General features: G+C 55.8%; 9 protein-coding genes across 9 annotated transcripts; 6 read left to right on the forward strand and 3 right to left on the reverse strand.

The window, feature by feature from the left end:
• Window positions 1-142: 142 nt before the first annotated feature.
• Window positions 143-1331, forward strand: F5144DRAFT_601916 (uncharacterized protein; the record flags this gene model as incomplete). Its single annotated transcript, XM_066791174.1, has 2 exons — window positions 143-331; window positions 393-1331. 2 exons carry the CDS (start codon window positions 143-145, stop codon window positions 1329-1331), a joined length of 1128 nt encoding a protein of 375 aa, XP_066645526.1.
• A 691-nt stretch (window positions 1332-2022) lies between these two features.
• F5144DRAFT_647286 (uncharacterized protein) lies at window positions 2023-3156 on the forward strand (the record flags this gene model as incomplete). Its single annotated transcript, XM_066792913.1, has 1 exon — window positions 2023-3156. One exon carries the CDS (start codon window positions 2023-2025, stop codon window positions 3154-3156), a length of 1134 nt encoding a protein of 377 aa, XP_066645527.1.
• Window positions 3157-3259: 103 nt separating this feature from the next.
• Window positions 3260-5650, reverse strand: F5144DRAFT_620280 (uncharacterized protein). The gene is made up of 3 exons (XM_066792012.1): window positions 5284-5650; window positions 4183-4689; window positions 3260-4096 (listed from the first exon to the last, which is right to left on the reverse strand). The coding sequence occupies exons 1-3, from the start codon at window positions 5320-5322 to the stop codon at window positions 3386-3388; spliced, it is 1257 nt and encodes a 418-aa protein (XP_066645528.1). The 5' UTR covers window positions 5323-5650; the 3' UTR covers window positions 3260-3385.
• A 1200-nt stretch (window positions 5651-6850) lies between these two features.
• Window positions 6851-8363, forward strand: F5144DRAFT_601919 (uncharacterized protein; the record flags this gene model as incomplete). The annotated part of the gene is made up of 3 exons (XM_066791175.1): window positions 6851-7123; window positions 7164-8067; window positions 8137-8363. 3 exons carry the CDS (start codon window positions 6851-6853, stop codon window positions 8361-8363), a joined length of 1404 nt encoding a protein of 467 aa, XP_066645529.1.
• A 3118-nt stretch (window positions 8364-11481) lies between these two features.
• On the forward strand, window positions 11482-11856 carry F5144DRAFT_487065 (uncharacterized protein; the record flags this gene model as incomplete). Its single annotated transcript, XM_066785585.1, has 1 exon — window positions 11482-11856. The coding sequence occupies one exon, from the start codon at window positions 11482-11484 to the stop codon at window positions 11854-11856; it is 375 nt and encodes a 124-aa protein (XP_066645530.1).
• A 1403-nt stretch (window positions 11857-13259) lies between these two features.
• Window positions 13260-15891, reverse strand: F5144DRAFT_647314 (uncharacterized protein; the record flags this gene model as incomplete). The annotated part of the gene is made up of 7 exons (XM_066792914.1): window positions 13260-13424; window positions 13560-13724; window positions 13832-13957; window positions 14010-14050; window positions 14664-15217; window positions 15251-15404; window positions 15727-15891. The coding sequence occupies 7 exons, from the start codon at window positions 15889-15891 to the stop codon at window positions 13283-13285; spliced, it is 1347 nt and encodes a 448-aa protein (XP_066645531.1). The 3' UTR covers window positions 13260-13282.
• A 251-nt stretch (window positions 15892-16142) lies between these two features.
• F5144DRAFT_570028 (fatty acid hydroxylase superfamily-domain-containing protein) lies at window positions 16143-17219 on the forward strand. Its single transcript, XM_066788737.1, has one exon. It carries the CDS (start codon window positions 16340-16342, stop codon window positions 17102-17104), a length of 765 nt encoding a protein of 254 aa, XP_066645532.1. The 5' UTR covers window positions 16143-16339; the 3' UTR covers window positions 17105-17219.
• A 15-nt stretch (window positions 17220-17234) lies between these two features.
• F5144DRAFT_570029 (uncharacterized protein) lies at window positions 17235-18875 on the reverse strand. The gene has a single exon (XM_066788738.1). The coding sequence runs from the start codon at window positions 18587-18589 to the stop codon at window positions 17297-17299; it is 1293 nt and encodes a 430-aa protein (XP_066645533.1). The 5' UTR covers window positions 18590-18875; the 3' UTR covers window positions 17235-17296.
• Window positions 18876-19180: 305 nt separating this feature from the next.
• On the forward strand, window positions 19181-21355 carry F5144DRAFT_570031 (major facilitator superfamily domain-containing protein). The gene is made up of 5 exons (XM_066788739.1): window positions 19181-19707; window positions 19765-20424; window positions 20493-20760; window positions 20827-21047; window positions 21099-21355. Exons 1-5 carry the CDS (start codon window positions 19460-19462, stop codon window positions 21328-21330), a joined length of 1629 nt encoding a protein of 542 aa, XP_066645534.1. The 5' UTR covers window positions 19181-19459; the 3' UTR covers window positions 21331-21355.
• The last annotated feature ends 246 nt before the right edge of the window (window positions 21356-21601 follow it).

Here is a 21601-nt window from a genome sequence, read left to right on the forward strand (position 1 = left end):
GAGGATACAATCCCAAACCCTTGCGGCCACAAGCCGGGCACAGCCATATCTCCCATTCACAACACGGACTCCTCTCTCGTCTCGTCTCGGGTGGCGCGCAATCCCCCCATTGGGGCCGCTCCAGACCACCTTGCGCACACACATGTCCACAAAACCCCCGCTACAGCCGAACAAGATCGATAGGGAGCATGAGAAAGAGGTGGCCCAAAGGAAGCTTGAAGCCCGTCCGGATGAAGTGTCAACCACCTCCTCTGTCCGGCACGTCTTCGAAGAAAGCCAAGCGCCGCCAGAGAATAACCCAGATATCATGGTAGGGCTAAAAAGTGACCTAGTATGTTCCCCCTGATTCTTGTCCTAGCTTCCATCACATTCTTATCTCACGCTTTCGATAGAACACAGTAAAGGATACGTTTGCGCTCGCCTCAGTCCCACGAGAAGCATTTGGCCTCGGCCTTGCGGGCACGCTCCCATACCTAGCCACATCGCTCTCCACCGTAATCCTCTCCTGGAACCTAAACATGGACTGGCCCACACAGTCGAGCTTCCTCAACGCCTTTCTCTTCAACCACGAAGCGGCCGCCCAATGGCTACACATCCTCGAGCCCATCCAGGTCGGGTACGGAGCCGTCATCATCTCCTTCCTGGGCGCCATACACTGGGGGCTTGAGTTCGGCGAGCGGCAGGCCGAAGAGAACCGCACGCACCTGCGGTACGCCATCGGCGTTCTAGCACCCGCGGTGGCGTGGCCGACCATCTACATGCCCATCGAGTGGGCGCTGACAACCCAGTTCGCCGCCTTCTGCGCGCTGTATTTCACCGACTCGCGCGCGACAGTCAAGGGCTGGGCACCGGCATGGTACGCGTCATACCGGTTCGTGCTGACTGCCGTGGTGGGCACCGCGATCGCCATCAGCCTGATCGGCCGCGCCAAGGTCGGCGAGGGGCAGAGCCGCCTCAGGTCGGGCGAGTTGGCGGAGAGCCTCAAGACGGCGCCGATTTCTGTTGACAATGATCGTGATTTGGCGAAGGAGGAAGAGCAAGAAAGGGATAGGATTCATGAGGAGCAGAAGAAGGAGGAAGAGAAGAAAAAGAAGGAAGCAGAAAAGAAGAAGGAAGAGGAAAAGAAGGCCAAGGAGGAGGCAAAGAAGGGGGGCAATTCTAAGGATGACTCGAAGCGTGAGTCGAAAGACGATTCGAAGGGTGAGTCGAATGGTGAGTCGAAGGGTGAGTCGAAGGGCGAGTCGAAGGGTGAGTCAAAGGCGGAAGGCGAGGATGCGAGTGACAAAGGGGAGAAAGGAAAGCCGAGCGACGAAGACAAGAAAAAGGACTGAAATAGGAAGTGACCCTCACGAAACGAATGGTCATGGCGGTTGCCCCCTGTTTCTCCGGGGGAGGGTGCCACGGGGTGTTAGGGATGGAAGAACAAAAGCCTGTCAGTAAAGGATCACCATCTAAGGGATTCTGGTCATGGCTATGTGATAATGACTTAATATCTCAATTTAAGAGCGGCCATGATTTCTACGTATTCAAAAGACGATATTTCTTCTTGGATGTGGCCAGATGGAGCTTAAGAGTCCAATGGATCCTGCACTCGCGAAGTTGACTTTATGATAACTGCAACCCGAGGTTGATGTCTTGAGAGACAAGCTCGAGCCGGATGGTCACATTATCAATGCCCTTTCTTTAAGGCAGTAGCTTCCAGCAACCACCTGAGACAACTTAAACATCATACCATTGGAAATAACATTGGTAACAAGGGAAGGGGCTAGTCGTTGGCTGCCCCCCTCCCCTCCTCCCCACCAGACCGAACCCCTGAACTCTAGGCCCTTACCATTCCTCCTAGGCTCAGCGATCGTTTTACCTCCCGTCAACCGCAAGCTCTTCGGTTGGACCCTCGACTTAACAATTATCATTACTGATATACACCCTTGACCCCTAACCTTAATCTCTCTTCCCCCTATTTGAAACCGTTCCCCCTTAAAGACAAAGCAACCCCACCGCGCCTCACCGCACAATTCCACCATGGGCAAAAGGCAAAAGCAGACCGCACAGCAACCCAATCCTGACTCGCCCCTTGGCCAGCCCGGCCCTCATGGGTATCCCATGCGCTTCGGAGTGCGCCTCGCCGGGTGTAAAGGCTTCAAAATCTACGGCGCCGACCCCAAGCAGCCTTGCCGGTACGTCGAACTACACACACGACGCCAGATTCTGCACGAGACTGCCCACAAAAAGGACCGCAGCCCTGCCATTGTTACCGTCAACGAGAACTGGCCGTCGTGGTCCCTCTTCCCTCTCGATGACGAGTCTTCCACCTTCACCATCACGGTGCACAACAACCCGAAGGAAGCAAGCACCGACCCTGACAACAACACCACTGCAGAGCCCGAAGCTGCTGACTCCGAAGCCTCCAACCCGGGACCCCCAAACACGGAAGCCACTAACACGGAAATCATCAACACGGAAGCGGCCGACGCGGAAGCCTCAGAACCGGAAGCTTCAGAACCGGAAGCCGTGGACCTCACCATCGAGATGGACCACACCCGCTGCCGGCCCGTCACCTTCCAATTCACCTTCCCTATCCCATCCCCACAAGCCAACGGCACCACCACCCTCGAAACATTCGAATGGCGCCGCGCAGCCCAAGCCTGCCAAGAAACACGCGGCATCCGCAAACGAACCCTCCCCCCGATCGAGACCGGCGATGACCGGCTGCCAGAAGAGAAATTCGTGTACGCACCATCGGGGTCAGTCCTCGTGCGCCTCGGCGACGGCAGCAACCGGTGCGCGCCCGGCCGCGACCGACCACTGGGATTCACGCGCGCCGGCGAGGAGATCGTGGCGTCTTACACGGCGTCGCGCGACTACCGCGCGTGGTACTACTTCCAGTTCTGGGGTTCCGGCGCCACGGGCGAGTTGGGTGAGGTGTTCACCCATGTGGCGGTCATGAGTGGCATGGCGGTGTACCAGGACGAGGAGGCTGAGAGGGCCAAACGGACGAAGAGGAAACCGGATGTGCATGGGGCTAGGCCGCCGGTCTCGACGGGCTTGCCGCGAAGGACGGATGGGATGGGACGGGCGCCGGCGCGGGGGGTGCATTTGGTGCAGCATGGTGATCATGCGCCGGGGCATTTGGCGGCTCAGTGTGGGATGCGGTGAGGGCGCTAAGGAGGTTGCGGTTTCTACCTAGAGCATTAGTGTATCCTGTATTGCGTTCACCTGGTTCACCCTGAAGTCGAGGGACTTTGTTGGGTATCATCATGGGAGTTGTATTGTGTAGAGTAATACTTGAACATCACTACTGTCAGGGATTATCACCTAGATTCTCGTCTGTCCTGCCACTTGCCCTGCCCTCCCCTGGGCCCCCTCCATCCTTCGACACATCCCCTCATGCTTTTGGTTTTGCCAACTCCGGGTACTCAGGCAACTTCCACTTTCCAGTGTTGTCCGACTGGAACCTGGCGACAAGCCAGTCGAGGCGCAGCTTCGTATACAACGAACAAGCCAACTGCGGAGGATCGATAAACCAGCCACTGTCCGGGCACATGAGGTTGACGGTGCCCTTGACCGAGTCGCCTTGAATGCTGTGCACCAGCGGCCGCAACGTCGCCTCGTATGCCTTTAGCGCGGCAGGGATGCTGTCCCATGGGTTGGCATCCTCCTTCTCGGCGGCCTTGCTACACGCCCGGGCGATCTCGCCAGCCAGAACGTAGGCGCCGCACAGTGCCAGAGACGTGCCTTGACCGGTAAGGGGCGCCGGGCAGGAGGCGGAGTCTCCAAGAACCGCAATCCTGCCCTCGGACCAGTTGTCGAGTTTGATCTGAGCAAACTGGTGCGAGTAAAAGTCGTCGGCCTCGGGCGAGTCCAGCCCCTTGAGGAGTCGCGAGACCTTGAACGAGTCGAGCAGATCGTGCTTGAAAGCGTTGACCCACGCCTGCTTTTGCTCGGGGATGGTCCCATGCTTCGCCGCCTTCACAAACTCTTCATCCGCTCCCGCATACCCTAAAAACACCCGCAAACAATCCGGCCTGTCCCTCCGCGTCAAGAAGAACCGCCGCCCGCCGAGATGGCACCACTCCGCATCCGGCGTGTCACCCTCCTAGCCGGGGTCGTGTAATACGTGCACCACATGCCAGTGGGAATAGACTTGTCCGGCCGACCATCACTAAACATCGTCCTCCGCACGCGAGACCCAACCCCATCACACCCCACGACCAAATCATACTCCCCCTCCGTCCCATCCGACAACCACACGCGCGCCGCCGTCCCCTCCCGCACATGCTCCAACCTCTCCACCGTCGTCCCAAACACATACCTCACCCCCTCCAACCCCTTCGTCGCCTCATACAACACGCCATACAAATCCCCCCTCATCAACTCCCACTCCGCCGAGAACCCCTGCGCCCCCTTCCCGGACTTATTACTCGCAAAATACGCGCGCAGCGCGCCCCGGCGGCGATCGACGATCCGCAGGCCGGGCTCGTTGACGACGATGGCACGCACCTGCTCCTCGAGCCCCAGCGCGCGCATCGCGGCGATGCCCTGCCCGCGCAGGTCGGGGTGGCGCTCCACGATGGTGATGATGCATTTGAGGGGCGCGGGGAGGCGCGAGAGGTGGAGCGCCAGGGCGGGGCCGGCGATGCCCGCGCCGCTGATAAGGACGCGGAGGGGGGAGACGGTTTCGTTGTTCGTCTGTTGGTGGTGGTGTGTTGTTGGTGTTTGGGGAGGGCGAGTCCAAATGGCTGAGAATTGATAAGTGATAACCTGAATGAGACGAGGGATATGGCAGGCCAAGTATGTAGTCGAGTTAATGGGGTTGAGAAATATTAGTGCTTTTGGTGACGGTGAGTGGTGTGGGAGGTGATCACCGCCAGGTTGCCGAGATATCAATGAACGAGGGCCACGTTGGGATGATGATGGGATCGGGCCGGCGCTGCAGGCATCGATGTATATATAAAACCCTTCCCACCGCTAAAAGCTGACAGCAGACACGGCAGCCCAATCGCCTCGCACTCAAACTCAAACTCTGCCCTACCAGAGACGGCATTTCACGACACCAGGCCGATGATCCTCGACCTGCGGGGTGTTATCACCTTCTTGACTCACTCCAGCAACCCCCGCCTGGACGATCCTATCCCGAGAAAACTGTCAGCTCTGCTTAATGGCGTCCCACCAGTCACTTGTGTGGGTTAAAATGTCCTTGACTGTGTGGCGTGGTTTGTCGTCGAATCACCCAAAAGCCCGCCCTGTGATGTGATATCGGCCTGGAAGTGAGACACGACTTACAGTTGACACGTCAATGCCAGCTTTTTGCAAAGGTTGCATCAACACTCTGGTTCCCGCAGCACGGAACGGCGGTCGCCAGATAGTCTCTTAACCTTGAGCATTCCCGATTCCATGCCATAACCTGCGTCCTAAAGTTCGAAGTAATTACCTGGTGTCGTTGTCCTTCTGATTCCTCGTTTCACCTTGGCAGATCAAAAAAGCACCCCGGCTCCCCTGGCAAAGGCTTGGCCCCATTTGAGTTTTGGCACTAGGCCTTCTTCGGTCAACTGCGTGCGCATCTTCTCAGGCCTCTATTCCCGGCAGGCCGCCTTGCCAACACCTCATCCGAGGCCCATACACATCCAAGAATGAACACGTTTGGCAAAAGACTAGAACACACCTCACATACCCTTGAACTGTGATAACTTGATCACAGTTCCGTGTCAATCAGCTCTCGTATCGGGATGTTCGTGTAGACCCACACAAGGAGACAAGCTTCAACTTAGAGTTGCATCCCGCTTATGCCAAGTCTTGTCATGTTGTTCGAGCCCCTGTGCGTCGGACCTCTCCTCTGGCGAAACAAAACACGATGGAAAATTGCTCAGGGGAAGGACGATACCACTGCGTAGAGCCTCCAAAGCGCCAACCCATACCCGCCGTGTTCTCACCACCGCCTGGGGACGAGTTGAATGAGGTGTGCTTGAAAAGTACACACTGATTGCGATAAGAAACCAGGAAAAATATGTCAATACATGGTAGATAACGGTCCAGGTGTTGTTGCCAGTTGGAACTTAGGGTTTCTTCTTGGAGAATTATAGAAGCTAGATGCCGACTATAGTCGGACCATAAACAACCAACCTGACTCGGGAGCCATCGAGGGCAGCGGTTACTAAGTAGGTACTAGGTACCTCGGTATCCACGATGTAACAATGGAGAACTCGACACAAGGTTGACCAGGCGGAACGTGGCTGATGGAAATGAAGGACCTGAATTCATTTGAACGGTACGTAAGTGCCAGGTGCAGAAGTTCATCTTATCAGTGAGGTATTTACACTGCCACAGTGGGAATGGTTTCCAATAGCCCCTTGCTGTTTTGGTTTTGATAGTGACCGAGATCAAGTCCGAGCTGCCGCAGCCCCACCGCCATATTCGCCTGCCCCCATGTGCAAGTAACACTGCTTGCGCAATGCAATTGTGGACGCATGACGTCGAGAAAATTGAGATGAAAGCGGACTAAGCGTGCTAAGAGTTACCGGGTATCTGCCAACCAAATAAAAGCCGACCAGGGCCAGTTGCTGGGGGTCAGGTTGCGAATGTCTCGGACACCAACAGACATAGTTGCCGCTCACGGTCAAAAACCAACACACACTGTTGTGGCACCTCCTGTTTCCATGGTTTTTCCCTGGACCCCTTGGAGCTCTTTCCGTCATTCTTCCCTCTTCTTGGTAACCACAGCATCTCAACACCAAACAGCGATTAATGGGCCATGGCAAAGCGGTTGTAATTATTTAGCCTTGCTCCCTCAGAAATACTAGTTCGAGCAACGCAGTCGACGTCTGGTCCCGACCCACACTGGCAGCGGACCAAAATGCTCATCGGAGTGCCAAACCGGCGCGTGCTGGTAAATCTAGCCGTCATCGCCATCGCAGGCCTTCTCATTCTCGGTGTCGCACTGCCGTCATCTCGACTCACCCTCCGAGACCTCGTCACACAAAAGCTTACCCCGACACCGCCTCCATCTCCACCAAAAAATGAGAAACCTCCTCCGCCGCAAAAGAAATACAAACCCACCCCAACCTACCTCCCACCGCCGATAAAAGACAACTTCCCCCTCCTCGCCACCTCGACCGCCCTCCCCCCTGTCCCAAAATGGAACCAACCACGCGAAAACGTCTACAAAGACTACGACCTCCCGACCCCCCCCCCCCCTCCTCATCGGCTTCACCCGCAGCTGGCCCATCCTCCTCCAAGCCGTAGTCAGCTACATCACCGCCGGCTGGCCGCCCTCTCAGATCTACATCGTCGAAAACACCGGCGCGCAACAAGCCAACGCACGCGGCCAGCTCACCCTGCAAAACCCCCTCTTCCTCAACCACACCATCCTCACCACCCTCGGCGTCAACATCCTCCAAACCCCAACCCTCCTCAGCTTCGCCCAACTCCAAAACTTCTTCCTCGCCCAGACCTACACCCACAACTGGCCCTACTTCTTCTGGAGCCACATGGACGTGCTCGCACTATCCTTCGAGGACGGGCTCGACGGCGACGCCCTGACACCGCGCTACGACCAGCCGGGCTACCGCTCGCTGTACGAGCTCGCGCTAGCGGCGCTGCGGACGGCGCGGGAGGAGGCGGCGGCGGAGGGGGCGGAGGAGAGGAAGAGGAAGTGGGCGCTGAGGTTTTTTGCGTACGATCATTTGACGCTGGTGAATCCGGCGGCGATTGAGGATGTTGGGGGGTGGGATACGCTGATTCCGTATTATATGACGGATTGTGATATGCATGCAAGGTTGGCGATGCGGGGGTGGGGGATTGAGGATGCGAAGGCCGGGGTGATTACGGATGTGGCGTCGTCGTTGGAGGATTTGAGCGCGTTGTACCGTGTGGAGGGCGCGTCGGTTGGGTTTGTGGATCCGAATCCGCCGCCGCCGAAGACGAGGGAGGATGGGGGGAGGGAGGCAGGGGTGAAGGGGAAAGGGGGGAAGTCGAAGAGGGATGGTCCGCTGGCGGAGGATGGGGAGGAAGAGTATGACCCGAATCTCGCAAAGTGGCATGCTTTGCGGGCAACAGCCCACCGGATGTTTGGTATGTTTCAATTCTGCTACCCTCACTAATACGGCTGGGGGAGGAGGTGCTGACTGCGGATATTTACAGACCACAAGCACGGCGACCGGGAGCGCAACACATGGCAGCTCGGCCAACACGGCGGCGAAGGCGAGCCCTTTTACTACCACCCTGCCGGTCTTGCTGAGGCGCTCGACCTGCTCACCGAGACTGGGAGGGAGGTGTTTCGGCGGAAATGGGGGCACCGGGACTGCGCCTTGATATCGGCCGCTGGTCGGACATTTGACGATGCGTGGAAGGTGGAGAAGGATTGGTAACAAACTCGATGTATTGGGACTCAGACTGGATGGCCAAAAAGAAGTGATGAGTGTCTGTTATTGACTGAGGAGACGCCCGCGTTGTAACTCAGAGATGCACAGCCGTGTATACCACTGCGTATATACGCCCCGCGATGCCCTATTTGCATGTTACGGGTAGGACAGATAGCACACCGGTCTTGAATAAAACAAGCGCGTCCCCAACGTATCATGGTGCGTCTGGTGTTCACTACACCGGCCATCTGGTCATCAGTTGTGATTTTGGGTAAACCATCTTTCAGATATCAATGGTTTTCACTGCTAAGTGCTGATAAATCCGTTCATCCATCAACCGCGGGCTTGTAGTTCTAACTGGCGTTGAAAATTGGTGACGTCACACGAACCATCATCCGCTTCAGGAAGTCATCGGACTTTCGGGTACGGCCCCTGAGACCCTCCGGGACCCGCCGATCGATCACATGGAGCCATTATCCCGTCAACAGCATCACGGTCTGTAATCGAGTGCGTTTCTCTTATTTTTATATGCAACTTTGTGAAATTATATACTTATTTCTAACCGCAACATTTTATGCAAAGTGGTGGGAGTCTAAGCCTTTCCGGTATGCAAGGATCTTATTTCCCATTTCGGCATCTCCGAGACTCCGAGAGGCTGTGGGTGTTTGGTATCTTAACTGCGCCATGGTTCAATCACGGCCGGTGTAGAATACAGCGACAGTGTCCCGTTTGCAGAGTCAAGACGGATTGAATGAAATAAACTTCCAACAATGCATTGGCATCGCTTGCTTGAGCGTGACGAAAACGGAAGGAGGAGGGTCGCGGTCGGATGGGTCGGCCGCCCCTCCTTCCCCCAATGCACAAGGACAATACTGCGAAGTATTATCGGGATCGCTGTTTCGGGAAGGACATCACCCGAAAGCTTACAAATCTCGATCCGGTGTTCCTCGGCGTCTGCCCGCTCTTCCCGACCCTTCTCGCATTTGTCCCGGGGTCTTCGTGATTGGGGAAATTGGTGTTGATGTTGACGCAGTCTGAAGCATGTGAACAGCCCCTCTCATTTGCTATTCCTGGCTGCGGGGGAGATTCGGAAAGTGCTTGTCTCCAGTTCTGCCATGTGGCTTTCAATTTCGCGCCTAATGTGGGGGTCCCAGCCCTACTGCCGCCGCAGGAGACGGTGGTGACGGAACGGCCGTGGAAACCGGTCACGGAAACGGAGCCATCTGATGGCACCTGAGGCCTAAACTGTCGTGGCAGCCGGAACGAGACCCGAGGAGGTCGCTGTCACGAACAACAAGCAGCCAGCGCATGGGCTGTGCGCCACGATGCCAAACTGCTGGGCCCAGTAAGCTGTCTTTGCAAATTCGGAAAATGCCCAATTCAGGCACATAAACAAACATTCGCCAAACAAGATGAGGTGCACGCGACACCACTCGAGGAGAGTGAGCTCCTCTTGTCATCCTCGCGCAGTTGGACTTGGCGATTGGCTGTCGACGAGGTACGCCCACGCGATATTGTGTATTTTGGCTTTGATGCTACTGCATCTCATCTGTCCGTCATCCCGACCTGGGCATCGCGATCATCAGGAGACTTTCCAACGAAACGGATAGTAAAGTTACTTTGTCATAATAAGAGCCCGTAAGCATTGGGACCAAGTATCGGGACGCGTGGTTGCGTCATATGTCGCTGGCAACGCGGAATTTGCGGCTGCAACAATCCAGGCGGATTCGCGGTGGGACTTCCTGTGCCTTCCCCCGCCTCCTTGTATCGGGCGGCGGATTCTCAAATAGGTAGTCAGGGTTGCGCGACCTTTAGTGTTCACGTCTGATGAAGGAGGGCTGCTCTGAGATATTAGCCGCCAGATCGCGGGGTGCCGAAGGTGCGGCTCCGCCATTTCAGTATTGATCTAATCGCCGCTGCGGAGCGATCGCATCCATGATCAGAATCAATTTTTTTGGGAGGCGGGCGGCGGGTTCTGATTCATTTTCCCGTGGCGATGTACCTGAAAAATTTGTTAAAACGGATGGCTGTCTTTCGTTGAGCAGTTTGCGAAATCAAGTTCACTGGATTCTTAAACTTGGCCACTCACGAAGACGTCATTAAATCAAGATTCTTTCCTGCTGCCCGCTTGGCTAAAACCCCACGAACGCGGCGATACTTTTACAAGGCAGGCTCAGACAGGGAAGGCGGTGGCTCGGGTGGTGGCCATTCAGCGCAAAAAACCCGCGACACAGCTTCGCGGTATTTTTACGGTGCCCACCTTCCGCCTCGCCCGCCTCCGCCTGACAGCCCAGCGTGCCCCACCATTGGGACCCTTCGGTCAGTCGGGCTGTCATCCCCAACCTTCCATCCTCCAACCCGCGCATCACGAGAAAACACCGAGTCACCGGCGCAGCGCGTCAAATATCCAGTGCGCGTTCCGATACCTATCACAGATCATCTGTTTAAACTTGGTCGCATTATCTCCGTATCGACGAGCACTCAACTTGAACAAAACGCATTTGCATAAGGTATTTGCAGGGTTACAGCAGCTGAAGGCAGGGGCCGCAAGCCACCAAGTGCCCACCCCCCACGCCGCTCCGTTTTCTACCGCCAACCCGGCAACACCCCCTCCGCAAATCCCCTCCTCCGCATTGCCGCGCGTTTTTGTCACACGGGACTTCCACCACTGCGACACATCTCGGCTAGCCGCCCGCGATTCATCCATTTGCGATATATACGAGGCAGCCTTTCCGTCTCGACCTGCGCAGATTTTGTTCGGGCTGAACCAGAACACGCACGACACGCCCGACGGACCGTGTTTTTCGCCCCAGATCGGCCCCTTGACCGCTGTATTGCGCCCTGGCCAAGCCTTTGCTGACTTGTGTCTCGGCGACTGGTCAGACGGAGCTGCGAAGCCACGACAAGGCACTTGTTGTGCATGATCCTGCGCATTCACCGAAAACGGTTCCGCTGCCTTTATCAGGCACCCGCCCCCTTGTCCCTCAACACACGAGGCTCCCCTTTTATCTCCATCAAGAGCCGCTTTCTTTGCTTCTCCGACAGTACCATCTCGATTTCACCCACAACAAAACCTTAATTTCACAACCGCCATCAGCCATCACCACTCGCACAAACCCTCAACATGTCTTCCTCCGAGAGCTCAACACCAAACCACACGCCCCAACCTCGCATGGTTGTGCAAAATCTTTACATCCCCGACGCGGCTGCCGACGAGATTGACTTGGCCAGCCAACCATGGATGATGGCCACCATCATTGATGATGATGACCTAATGTTCGGGGGCAAGCCGCTGTGCGCGTGGTACGAGGAGGACCGGAGGATGCTGAGCTCAGCCATGGACGTGGACGATGAGGAGCCGAGGGGACGGCCGCGCGAGCGATCCCGGGGCAGCAGCCACCACCACCAGCAAGCGCATCAGCAGCCACAGCATCAGCATCAAATCCAGCACCAACATCGCCGCCATCACAGCAAGAAGTCTACCGAGCCAAAACAGTGATCGGCCCCGTCCACAATCCGGGTCGTCACGTGACGTGGTTTGCGCAACGGACACATCTCACATTCGCTCACTCGCCACCACCGACATCAACGAAGGGCTGGATGGCTGATGTCAGCCGTCATCGTCGCCAATGAGACAGCCGCCAAAGCAAAGCCTTGGTGGCACAATCAATTTGGCCTCCCGCTGTCAGTGGCGTCCCATCAACCGGAACCACGTCGCGACAGGTTACACCGGACCAACGCATCTGCTTTCGGTATTCCTTTGGGCCTGTCGGTGTCATTCGGCCCCTTCATCCTCGTCCCGCCCAACACATTATTCCGCCACCACCACCATCACCCATCCGCTTTTGGCGGCCACTCGATTTCTTTTTTCTCTTGCATTTGTCGGTTCTGTGAGGGCAAACATTACTTGCATTGCTGGCTTACTCCCTTCTCTTATCGGGCTGCATTTGGCTTCTACCATTGTCGTTTGCTGCATGATACCAACTTGACTTTACATGTTCGACTCGATATCACTGGGTTTCTTTCCTCTTGAGCATATATCCCGGGCATCGCATCGACTATGGAACGGTTGGGCGCAGGGTTTCTGGGTTTGGTCAACCCAACTTGGATTGGGCTGTGTTTTAGAATTTCCACAGAGTACAGCTCTGTATGGTTGTGCATGGTATTCGGCTGCAACAAAGCCAATTGGGAGGAAGGCTCTATCTATCAATGGGACACACATTGCCATATCATTCCACTCCACTGATGATATTGACTCTTCCTAAGACACTCAACCGGGTCGAGTTGTCCTGGCTCCCAATAATTCTAAGCATGTGTGTACTAGCGAGCTTCCCGTCTCTAACTAAAGGAGTGACCAGTGTTGTGTTACTTGTATTTCAGCACACCATAAACCATGTTTCCCTTCGCCTCTCAAGACTATGTGCTGTTTCCGGGTGACTGCGGTCCCTTCCTGACAAAGATTTGCAACTGCAAGCGTACTGGTAGTTCCCACAGCTTTTCCACTTCTCGTTTTCAGGTCCGGTGTTGTCTTCCAAAATCCGCGTAGGCGCGTCCCATATAATCAGAGCCGGTCTGCTGATATCTGTGATGATCTGTTTCACTGGGATTTGGGGTGCGATGGAGACAACCGCGGTCTGTTCATCCACCGCAAGGAAGCCAGAGAAAGGGTGGTCGACAGCTTGCATTCCCATGGGCCCCATCTCAAGAACGCGCTTCTCCAACTCTTCATATGCCGGGTCTTGAAGGAGAACTCGAATACCTATCGTGTCTTGGAGGAGATGAAGAATCCGGCGAAGAGAAAAGACTAGCTTGTGCTGCATCACGCTCCTCTTATTGTCTTCCTCATTCTGTTGGAGAAAGAAACCGCCCAAGCCAAAACCAACAATATTTTTGACAGGGGGGAGAACCGCACCGTTCAGAGCGCCCTATAGCTTGATGTTGTATCGATCCCTGAACCACCTGCTGCCGTCACTGTGGAATTTCAGAGAGGCCTGCCAAAGCTGCAGATCGAGATTACGGGAGACGTGCCCCGGCATGTACTCTTTCCAAATCAAGGCTGGGCGGTCCCTGTCGTCTAAACAGTTTGCGTTTCGCCACAGCAGATTCTGAATGGTTGAAAATATCACCGTGGCATAACCGGCTGGCCGTTCTTCTTGGGCCCACTGGACGCGCTTCCCTTCCCAGGTCAGACGCCACATTGACGCGTCTCCGGATTGCTGGAGCGCATCGTAGCCTTCTGATGCCTGTTTTAAAAGCGACATGTCGTACAGCCCTTGTGCCTCATATCGGGCGAGAATCTTCCTTTCCTCGGCCTCGACTTCGGCCGCGCGCGTCGTGGGGGATGCCATGGTATGAAGCTTGAAGTCCCTGGTTAGGTAGTTTCATGCGTTGGTGGTGCGGCGAGCGGAATATCTGTACTCACACTTGTAAGATGCACCGGCTTTTCGTTCGTCCGACGGCTGACAACCTGTTACTCGTTTTGTTTAGTTTTCCCTCTCTCAAGCAGACTGAGGATGGGGACCAAGTCCAGCTTCGTGAACTTCCCAGTCGTGCGGGAAGAAAAGTGCTGCTCCAGGATTTGAACCGGGGGATGGGCTTGCCTTGGAAATATTGTTCGAGCGGGTCTTTGAGTCAGTAACGCGAGGCAAGTACCATGAACAGAGTTTTGGCTCCAGGTTAGGCCCGGGTAGTCGCTACTCAGCAAGCTAACTTACCAGGCGGGTTGTGCCGGTAGCATTTCACGCATACGACTGGAATACTGGTCCCTAGGAACAGGATACAGCTTAAGCGGGACGTCTGGGCAGAGTGTCCCTATCTCCTACGGCGAAAGAATACCCCCGGCGAGCGATATTGGAGAGTATGGTGCCGGTGAGAATGCCCGTAAGCGTACATGTAAGTTCATGTATAATGTTGTTACCCTACGCGGTTCATGACAGAAGAATCACATCTAGGACAACGAGCCCATGGTCCACCTTGTACACGTTGAGCCATGTACCAAACTGTTCATATTCGCTGACTGCAAAGTACACGCTATACTCGCATATCCATACGCGCTCGAGCCTCCCAGAATTCGTTTCCGATGCATCCCCATACCCGATATCCAACTCACAGCTGCACAACGACAGCAAACCACCCCCACCCAGCCACAGTCTCACCACCCCTACCCCCCATCAACACCACCACTCAACACTACCCACCCCCCTCACAAACTCACAAACATCCCCTCCCCCTCCTCCAACACCACCACCAATACACCCCACCCACAACCATCAACACCCCCACCTCCACCGCCACCGCATACCCCACCAACGTAAAAAACCTATCCCCATTCTCATGCCGCCCATGCCGCGGCGGCCGCGCGATGCTCAGCACCGCGACCGTGATCCCGAACAGCAGCGCCAGCGCCGCCGCCAGCGCCGCCAGCACCAGCACCGTCGCGCAGGCGATGTCACCGGCCCGGGGCCACTTGCGCGCGTAGCGGCTGTTCAGAGGGGTGGTGGGGTTGGTGCGCGCGCGTGCTTGGGTGGGTTGGTGGCGGAAGGGGCTGCGCATTGGTGGTGGGTAGGGCGGCGGGCTGGAGGGTGGATGGGCGGCGTCCGCGAGGGAGGTGAGGGTGATGTTTGTGGTGGAGAATGGGGGCGGGGTGGGGGCGGAGAGGTTGTCGGCGCTTGGGTTGCTTTTCTGGGAGCGGTAGGAGGGTGGCGGGTCGCTGGGGATGGGTTCATGTTCGTAGGGGCCCGTCCGGGGGGTCAGCTCGTGCTCGTTCTCGGTGAGAGGCGGGATATAGGCTCGGTCTTGGTGCCGCACGCTTTCGGGGCCGCGGGTGCGAGGCGTGTTGGGTTCGCGCTTCGGAGCCATGTCTGATGGTTGTTTGTGAACAGAGAGTAAGGTACGTGGCAGAAGGGTCTCTGATAGGGGTAAATATTCTATTGCTTGGCTTAGGAGTAGAGGAGGAATACGCGCTTCAAGAGAGATGCTGTAGGTGTTATTCTGGTGGGAGCTGCGGCGAGAAAACAAGAAGCCCGATAACCACAAGCATGGATAGTGCTTTCCGGTTTATGGGTTTAGGAATGGAAACCAACACCAGCAAGAGCGATGTGCATGCTGGTGGCTTCCAATGTTCTCCATTCCAAATCGAGTTGCGACTGATCCAACATCTTATCCTGGGAAGGAGAGCGTAGTCTCGGGTATTAGGCATCTCAAACCACGTCGACGATAGCTGGCTCAATATTTACCATGGTTCGATATCAACATTTCCTCTGAAACACTTGATGGATGGCACTGAGCAAGTATACGTTGATTTGGACAAGGAAACAACATTATCCACTTGAACAAAAATATTATACATCGAGGTGTTTAGAAATTAGACGGGCTCAAAAAACCATTGCCAGCTGCAAATTCCTGTGGTTCCTGGCGGAGCATTGCCACGCCTCGCGGTGCGGTTCCACTCTTCATGTTTGGCTGATTCAGGGGCACTGAAGTCAGTAAACTGGAGCTTGGTGTGGTTTACACTGCGACGGTAAGACGTAAACATTGTACCCTTTCCATTTCAGAACCCCTGAGGTCAGGGTCGTGGCAGCATGTGAGATAGCAACCCGATTACATCCACGGTGTCCTTGTTAGACACACGGCTTCTAACCGGATTCTGCTTGGTCAAATGGAAGTCTCACCCAATAAGAAACACGGGAAGTTTAGACATCTAACTTGAAAAGGCTAGAGGAGTCGATCAGCCTGGGGTCTCTGGAGAGTTTTGCGGGGTTGATTCAATGCCGAGGCATGCACAAAGAAACATCTTCGGGACCGGAACGATCCCGCGAACTCCAACGCCACGAAGTCGACCACTACACACTCAAGACATGCTTTTGAACCTTTTACACGGCCTTATAATTATCGATCCTCCTCATTAACACAATCCAAGACCGGTGACGCAAGATCTCTCCTACTTTATAGCCCTTCGCCTTGAGCCCCTGGAATCAACAACCATGATACTCTTTGAACACAGTTTCTCTACCCTATGGGCCCTGACGGCCCGCACTTACAGCCCCCGTCAACTCGAGTTCTGGGGTACACTAGCCGTCCAGATCGTCTTCTTCTGGATCCCGGCCCTCGCCTACACAGCGCTCGATTATACCCTCCCTTCCTTCTCGGCGCGGCACAAGATCCAACCGGCTCCCAAACAACCCACCACGGCCGAGATAAAGCACTGCTTCCTGGTAGTCCTGCGCAACCAGCTGCAGTCTATCGTGCTCGCGCTCCTGCTAGTGGCTCTCTCTATCGCCCGCGATGAGCCCTCCCGCTTCCGCATCACAGCAACCCTCCCCTCGGGCGCCGAGCTCGCGCGCGACCTGTTCATCTGCTGGGTGATGCGCGAGGTCATGTTCTACTACGCGCACCGGCTGCTACACACTCGCCGGCTGTACAAGATCATCCACAAGGTGCACCACGAGTTCACCGCGCCCGTCGCGCTGACCGCCCAGTACGCCCATCCCATCGAGCAGCTCGTCGCCAATACCCTGCCCATTGCCCTGCCGCCGCTGCTGTTGGAGACCCATATTCTGACGATGTGGGTGTTCCTGGCGGCTATGCTGGTCGAGACGGCTACCGTGCATAGCGGGTATGACTTTCTGATGGGCATTGCGAAGGCTCATGACGCCCATCATGAGAAGTTTAGTGTGCATTATGGGGCGTATGGGTGGATGGATTGGTTGCATGGGACGGATGGGAGTAAGAGGAAGAAGGTTGAGTGAAAGGGGGTTTGAAGTGGGTGGGGATAGGAGTGAGCGCCCAGGAGGGGCATGTTTCTAGGATATCAAGACATGATGAGCACAATATGAGGGGGTTAACGAACGGAACAGGGGGGAAATATCAAATTAGAAAGGGTATATCAACGTCATCCTTTTCGGCCAGTTCTCCCTCATGCTTACCTATCCTACCCAAATCTACTCGGGGACCTTGAGAATGTCATCAACCAACACAACCTGGCCCGTCGCGATCGACTTGTTCGCCGCAATGCCTGTCAGAATCGAGGCCGCCCCATCAATGTGGCTCGCAGCCCGCATGTACTCATCCGTGACTGGCTCCCCAAACAGATCCTGTAGCAAGACGCTGTCACCGCCACCGTGTGCCCCCTTGCTCGTCTCGATCTCAATCTCCCTTGGCGGCTCAAACAGCGGCCGCAATAATATTGACCTCTTCTCGATCGACCCCTCCAGCGACTGGTCACCACCCGAGTTGACATAGCTGTTCTCGATGACCTCCATCTCCAACCGGCCACCTGTCCCGTTGAAGGTCACCCTGAACCCCTCCCACGGCGCATACGCCGTCAACGAGTACGTCATGACCGCCCCGTTCCGATACCTCACCAGCAGGTTCATGGTATCCTCGATGCTGATCCCGTCCCCAAACACGCTCTGATCGCGACAGTACCCATCCTCGTGCTCCGCATCCAAATACAACGCCTTCAACGTCGGTATCGTCTCAAGATGCAGCGCAAACGGATCCCCCTTCGCCACCTCACTCCCCCGAGCACGGTTATAAAACCCTGTCACCCCCCTCTTCTCCGCATTCTCCTTCCCATAAAACTTCAGATCCCCCTGCGCATACACCGACAACGGCCTGGTCTGCAGCCAGAAATTAACCAAATCAAAATGGTGCGTCGACTTATGCACCAACAACCCGCCACTATTCCTCTTATCCCGATGCCAGCGCCGAAAGTAATCCGCCCCATGCGACGTATTCAGCATCCACTCAAAATGCACCGACGTCACCTGCCCGACCGTCCCCGCCCGCAGTAGCTCAAACACCTTGGTGTTGTGCGGCGCGTAGCGGTAGTTGAAGGTGACGCGCACGCTGCGCCGCGTGCGGTCGACGGCGGAGAAGATGTCCAGGCAGCGCGGCGCGTCGATGGTCATGGGCTTCTCGGTCACCACGTTGCAGCCGAGCTCGAGCGCGCGCACGATGTACGTGTGGTGGGTGCGGTCGATGGTCGTCACGATGACCTCGTCGGGCTTGGTGGTGGCGATCATCTGGTCGAAGGAGGCGGCGAGAAAGGTCGGCACGGCGCCGTGGCCGAGGGCGGTGAGTTTGCTGTTGGCGTAGTCCATGCGTGTTTGGTTGGTGTCGCAGAGCGCGACGATGCAGGAGGTCGCTTGGTAGTCGGTTGCGATGGCGGTGTAGAAGAAACTCGACCGTCCGCCGGTGCCCACGAGGGCGTAGCGTTTCTTGGTGGCCATGATTGTGGATTCCGGCTTCGATTTTAGATTTGAGAAGCAGATGGTGATGTGATGTGTCTCAACGAAGGAACGTAGGGCTATTGAGTTCGAAGGCCTGTCGAGGTTGAAGCCAAGCCCGGGGATTTATGCACAACGCAAGCAATAATGCATGAACACTAAGTCCGGTCTGAGTAATAGAGGATATCGTCCACGGGCCAAAGTATGATGCCGTTCCCGTGGAGTGACACGCATTGTCTCGGATCGACCCCCCTCTCGGCCGAAGATGCCCCATTCCCGAACCTTAGGCTGAACACAACAGGGTTCAACCAAGTCTCCTCACCCCCAACATGCGGGGAAGTTACACCCTTTGCGGGGATGCATTCGAGATGCCGTTGTTGGATTCCCCAACTTCTTGGCCACGAGGCAGATCACCCTTACTGCAGTTGGGAGAGCCACGTGGGAACCCCAGTGCCTTCCTCGAGGATACTGTTCTGGATTTAACCAGAATTAATCCTCCAATAAGTCCTCCTTGAGGGAACAAGGATAAAGGAAAACATGCCGGCAGACACTCCGCGGACGGCAGTCAAATGGAAGGCCGAGAGGGTCAGGTACTCTAAGTCTAAAGGAGGGCGGCATGAATGTTGGGGTTGCTGCAAACCTGCCATGTTACCGGGTTGGCGGACTTGTTCTGGAACGATGACAAACAAGAAGGTATTCACCCTCTCGGGGTAAAGAACAGCGATCAGCACGGTGCCGACCTGGGTGCAGTTGCCCGCTTCCCTATCGCAGTTCTTATTTTTCCCCGATTGTTATTTGACAGGTCCCACGTCCGTGGTCTCGGTATCGTGAGCGAAATCTCTTCTTACATTTGCTCCTTTAACAATCCTCACGATGGCGAGTACCAAGGAGACACAATCCCCGATGGCGGGAGGTGACGAGATCACGGCAGCCCCTGACCCCAACACGGCTCCGAGAAACGAGCTACGAGACAAGGCTACCGAGTTCCTCGAGGCTCACGGCGGTGACAACTCGTTCACCTACGAAGAGGAACGCGATGTCCTCCGGCGAATCGACTACCGCGTCTTACCCCTCCTCCTCGGAGCCTACTTCTTCCAGCAACTCGACAAGAGCTCTCTGAGGTATGCACCTCCCCTTCTCTAAACCGACACACTCAACCCCTAACCCACCGAACAAAGCTACGTCTCCATCTTCGGTATCTCTCGCGACGCCAACCTGGTCGGCAAGCAATACTCATGGCTCGGCTCCATCCTCTACCTAGCACAGCTCGTCATGCAGCCGCTGGCAGCCTTCCTCCTAGTCAAGCTGCCGACAGGCAAGGTGATCGGCAGCGCCATCCTGCTGTGGGGCGCGTCGCTGTGCATCATGTCCGCGTGCACGACCTTCCCCTCGCTGCTGGGGCTGCGCTTCCTGCTAGGTTCGTTCGAGGCCATGATCGCGCCGAGCTGCGTGGCCGTGACCCAGATGTGGTGGCGTCGCAGCGAGCAGACGCTGCGTACCAGTTACTGGAACGCCATGAATGGGATTACGGCTATTGTGGGGAGTTTGTTTACGTACGGCCTGGGGCACATTGAGAGCCGAGTGATGTTCAAGTATCAGATTATCTTTTTGTTTTGTGGTCTGCTGACGGTGTGCTATGCTGCTGTGGTGCTGGTGCTGATGCCTGACTCGCCCATGGAGGCCAAGTATCTGAAGGAGAGGGAGAAGGTGATTGCGGTAGAGAGGCTGAGGGCGAACCAGATGGGTGTTGCGTCGAGGGAGTGGCGGTGGGACCATGTCTGGGAGACGTTGTGGGACCTTAAGACTTGGTGTTGGTTCGTGGCTATCGTGGCCATTTCGTATGTTCGTTCCGTTCTGAACATTACTGGTCCAGGTGTTGGCGTGGTGTTAACTGGACTTGACCCAGGATCTCGAGCGGCGGTATCGGCACGTTTGGCAGCTTGATTGTCAGGGACTTTGGCTACACCAACTTCGACGCCATTCTGTTCAACATCCCGTTCGGCGCCATCCAGTTCTTCATGATTATCGGGTCCGCCTGGGCTGCGACGCACTGGCAGAGGAAAGGCTTGACTATCGCCACCGTCAGTGTGTTGCCTATTGTTGGGACCATCCTCATGCTCACAGTTCCGCGATCCGACCATAACAAAGGCGTCTTGTTGTTTGGGTATTATCTGGTGAGTTACGCTTGATATTCTACGTCACCAATGTTGATACTCTCCGGGCTGACACAGGATTGTTAGGTGTCTTGCCTGGCCGCCATCACGCCCTTGATTTACGCATGGCAAGCTCAAAACACCGCTGGCGACACCAAAAAGAAATGCACCTCGGCCATGGTTTTCATCGGCATGTGCACGGGGAATGTCATTGGACCGTTGCTTTATGACGAGAGTCAGGCACCGCTTTACCGGTCCGGCCTCATCGCGACCCTCATCATGTTCGCTCTCGTTGGGGGTGTTTCAGCGTAGGTTACCTATCATGTTTTGAGGAGCTCGAGACGCTAATAAGCGGTCAGACTCATCCCATTGTATCTCATGTTCCTCAACCGCCGGCACGCCAAGCGCCGCGAGGAACTCGGGAAAAGCGCGGCGCTAGTTGATGAGTCGATGGTGGCCAAGAAGAAGATGGAGGACAGCAAAGCAGTCGAGGCCGGGGAGAATGGCAGACGTCAAAAGGCGCTTAAGGAGGACAATGCGCTGCAAGACATGACGGATTTGCAGAATGAGGATTTTATCTATGTCTATTAAGTTCAGCCGGCCATATGAGGCACAGCTTAATCCTCCATTCGTTGTGAGCCCGCAGCTTTGGCGTCAACCACCAGGAGCGTAGGCATAGGCCCACACAACATGCGGCACGAGGTCGCAGTGCTGCCGAGGATGCCAGAGTAGATGATTACAGGAGAGGAATGCGGCGTTCTTGTTATTGATCCCCTCGGGTATCGCCATTCTTGAACTGTCAAGTCGTCCCATTCCGTAAATCTGCCACCAATTCATCAGTCTACCCTGCAACAGAAAAACA

Source organism: Chaetomium tenue, assembly GCF_020726465.1.
Source record: "Chaetomium tenue strain MPI-SDFR-AT-0079 chromosome Unknown F5144scaffold_3, whole genome shotgun sequence".
Classification (NCBI taxonomy): Eukaryota; Fungi; Ascomycota; class Sordariomycetes; order Sordariales; family Chaetomiaceae; genus Chaetomium; species Chaetomium tenue.

Excerpts from the sequence above, each read along its gene's own strand:
- F5144DRAFT_620280 (XM_066792012.1), bottom strand. The coding sequence starts at position 5,322 with ATGCAACCTTTGCAAAAAGCTGGCATTGACGTGTCAACT. Across the intron at positions 4,690-5,283 it reads CTGGCATTGACGTGTCAACT|ACGAACAACGAAACCGTCTC; the intron begins GTAAGTCGTGTC and ends CACCACCAACAG. Across the intron at positions 4,097-4,182 it reads GTGATGGGGTTGGGTCTCGC|GAGGGTGACACGCCGGATGC; the intron begins GTGCGGAGGACG and ends GACCCCGGCTAG.
- F5144DRAFT_570029 (XM_066788738.1), bottom strand. The coding sequence starts at position 18,589 with ATGGCCACCAAGAAACGCTACGCCCTCGTGGGCACCGGCGGACGGTCG.
- F5144DRAFT_570031 (XM_066788739.1), top strand. The coding sequence starts at position 19,460 with ATGGCGAGTACCAAGGAGACACAATCCCCGATGGCGGGAGGTGACGAG. Across the intron at positions 19,708-19,764 it reads CTCGACAAGAGCTCTCTGAG|CTACGTCTCCATCTTCGGTA; the intron begins GTATGCACCTCC and ends CACCGAACAAAG. Across the intron at positions 21,048-21,098 it reads CTCGTTGGGGGTGTTTCAGC|ACTCATCCCATTGTATCTCA; the intron begins GTAGGTTACCTA and ends ATAAGCGGTCAG.
- F5144DRAFT_570028 (XM_066788737.1), top strand. The coding sequence starts at position 16,340 with ATGATACTCTTTGAACACAGTTTCTCTACCCTATGGGCCCTGACGGCC.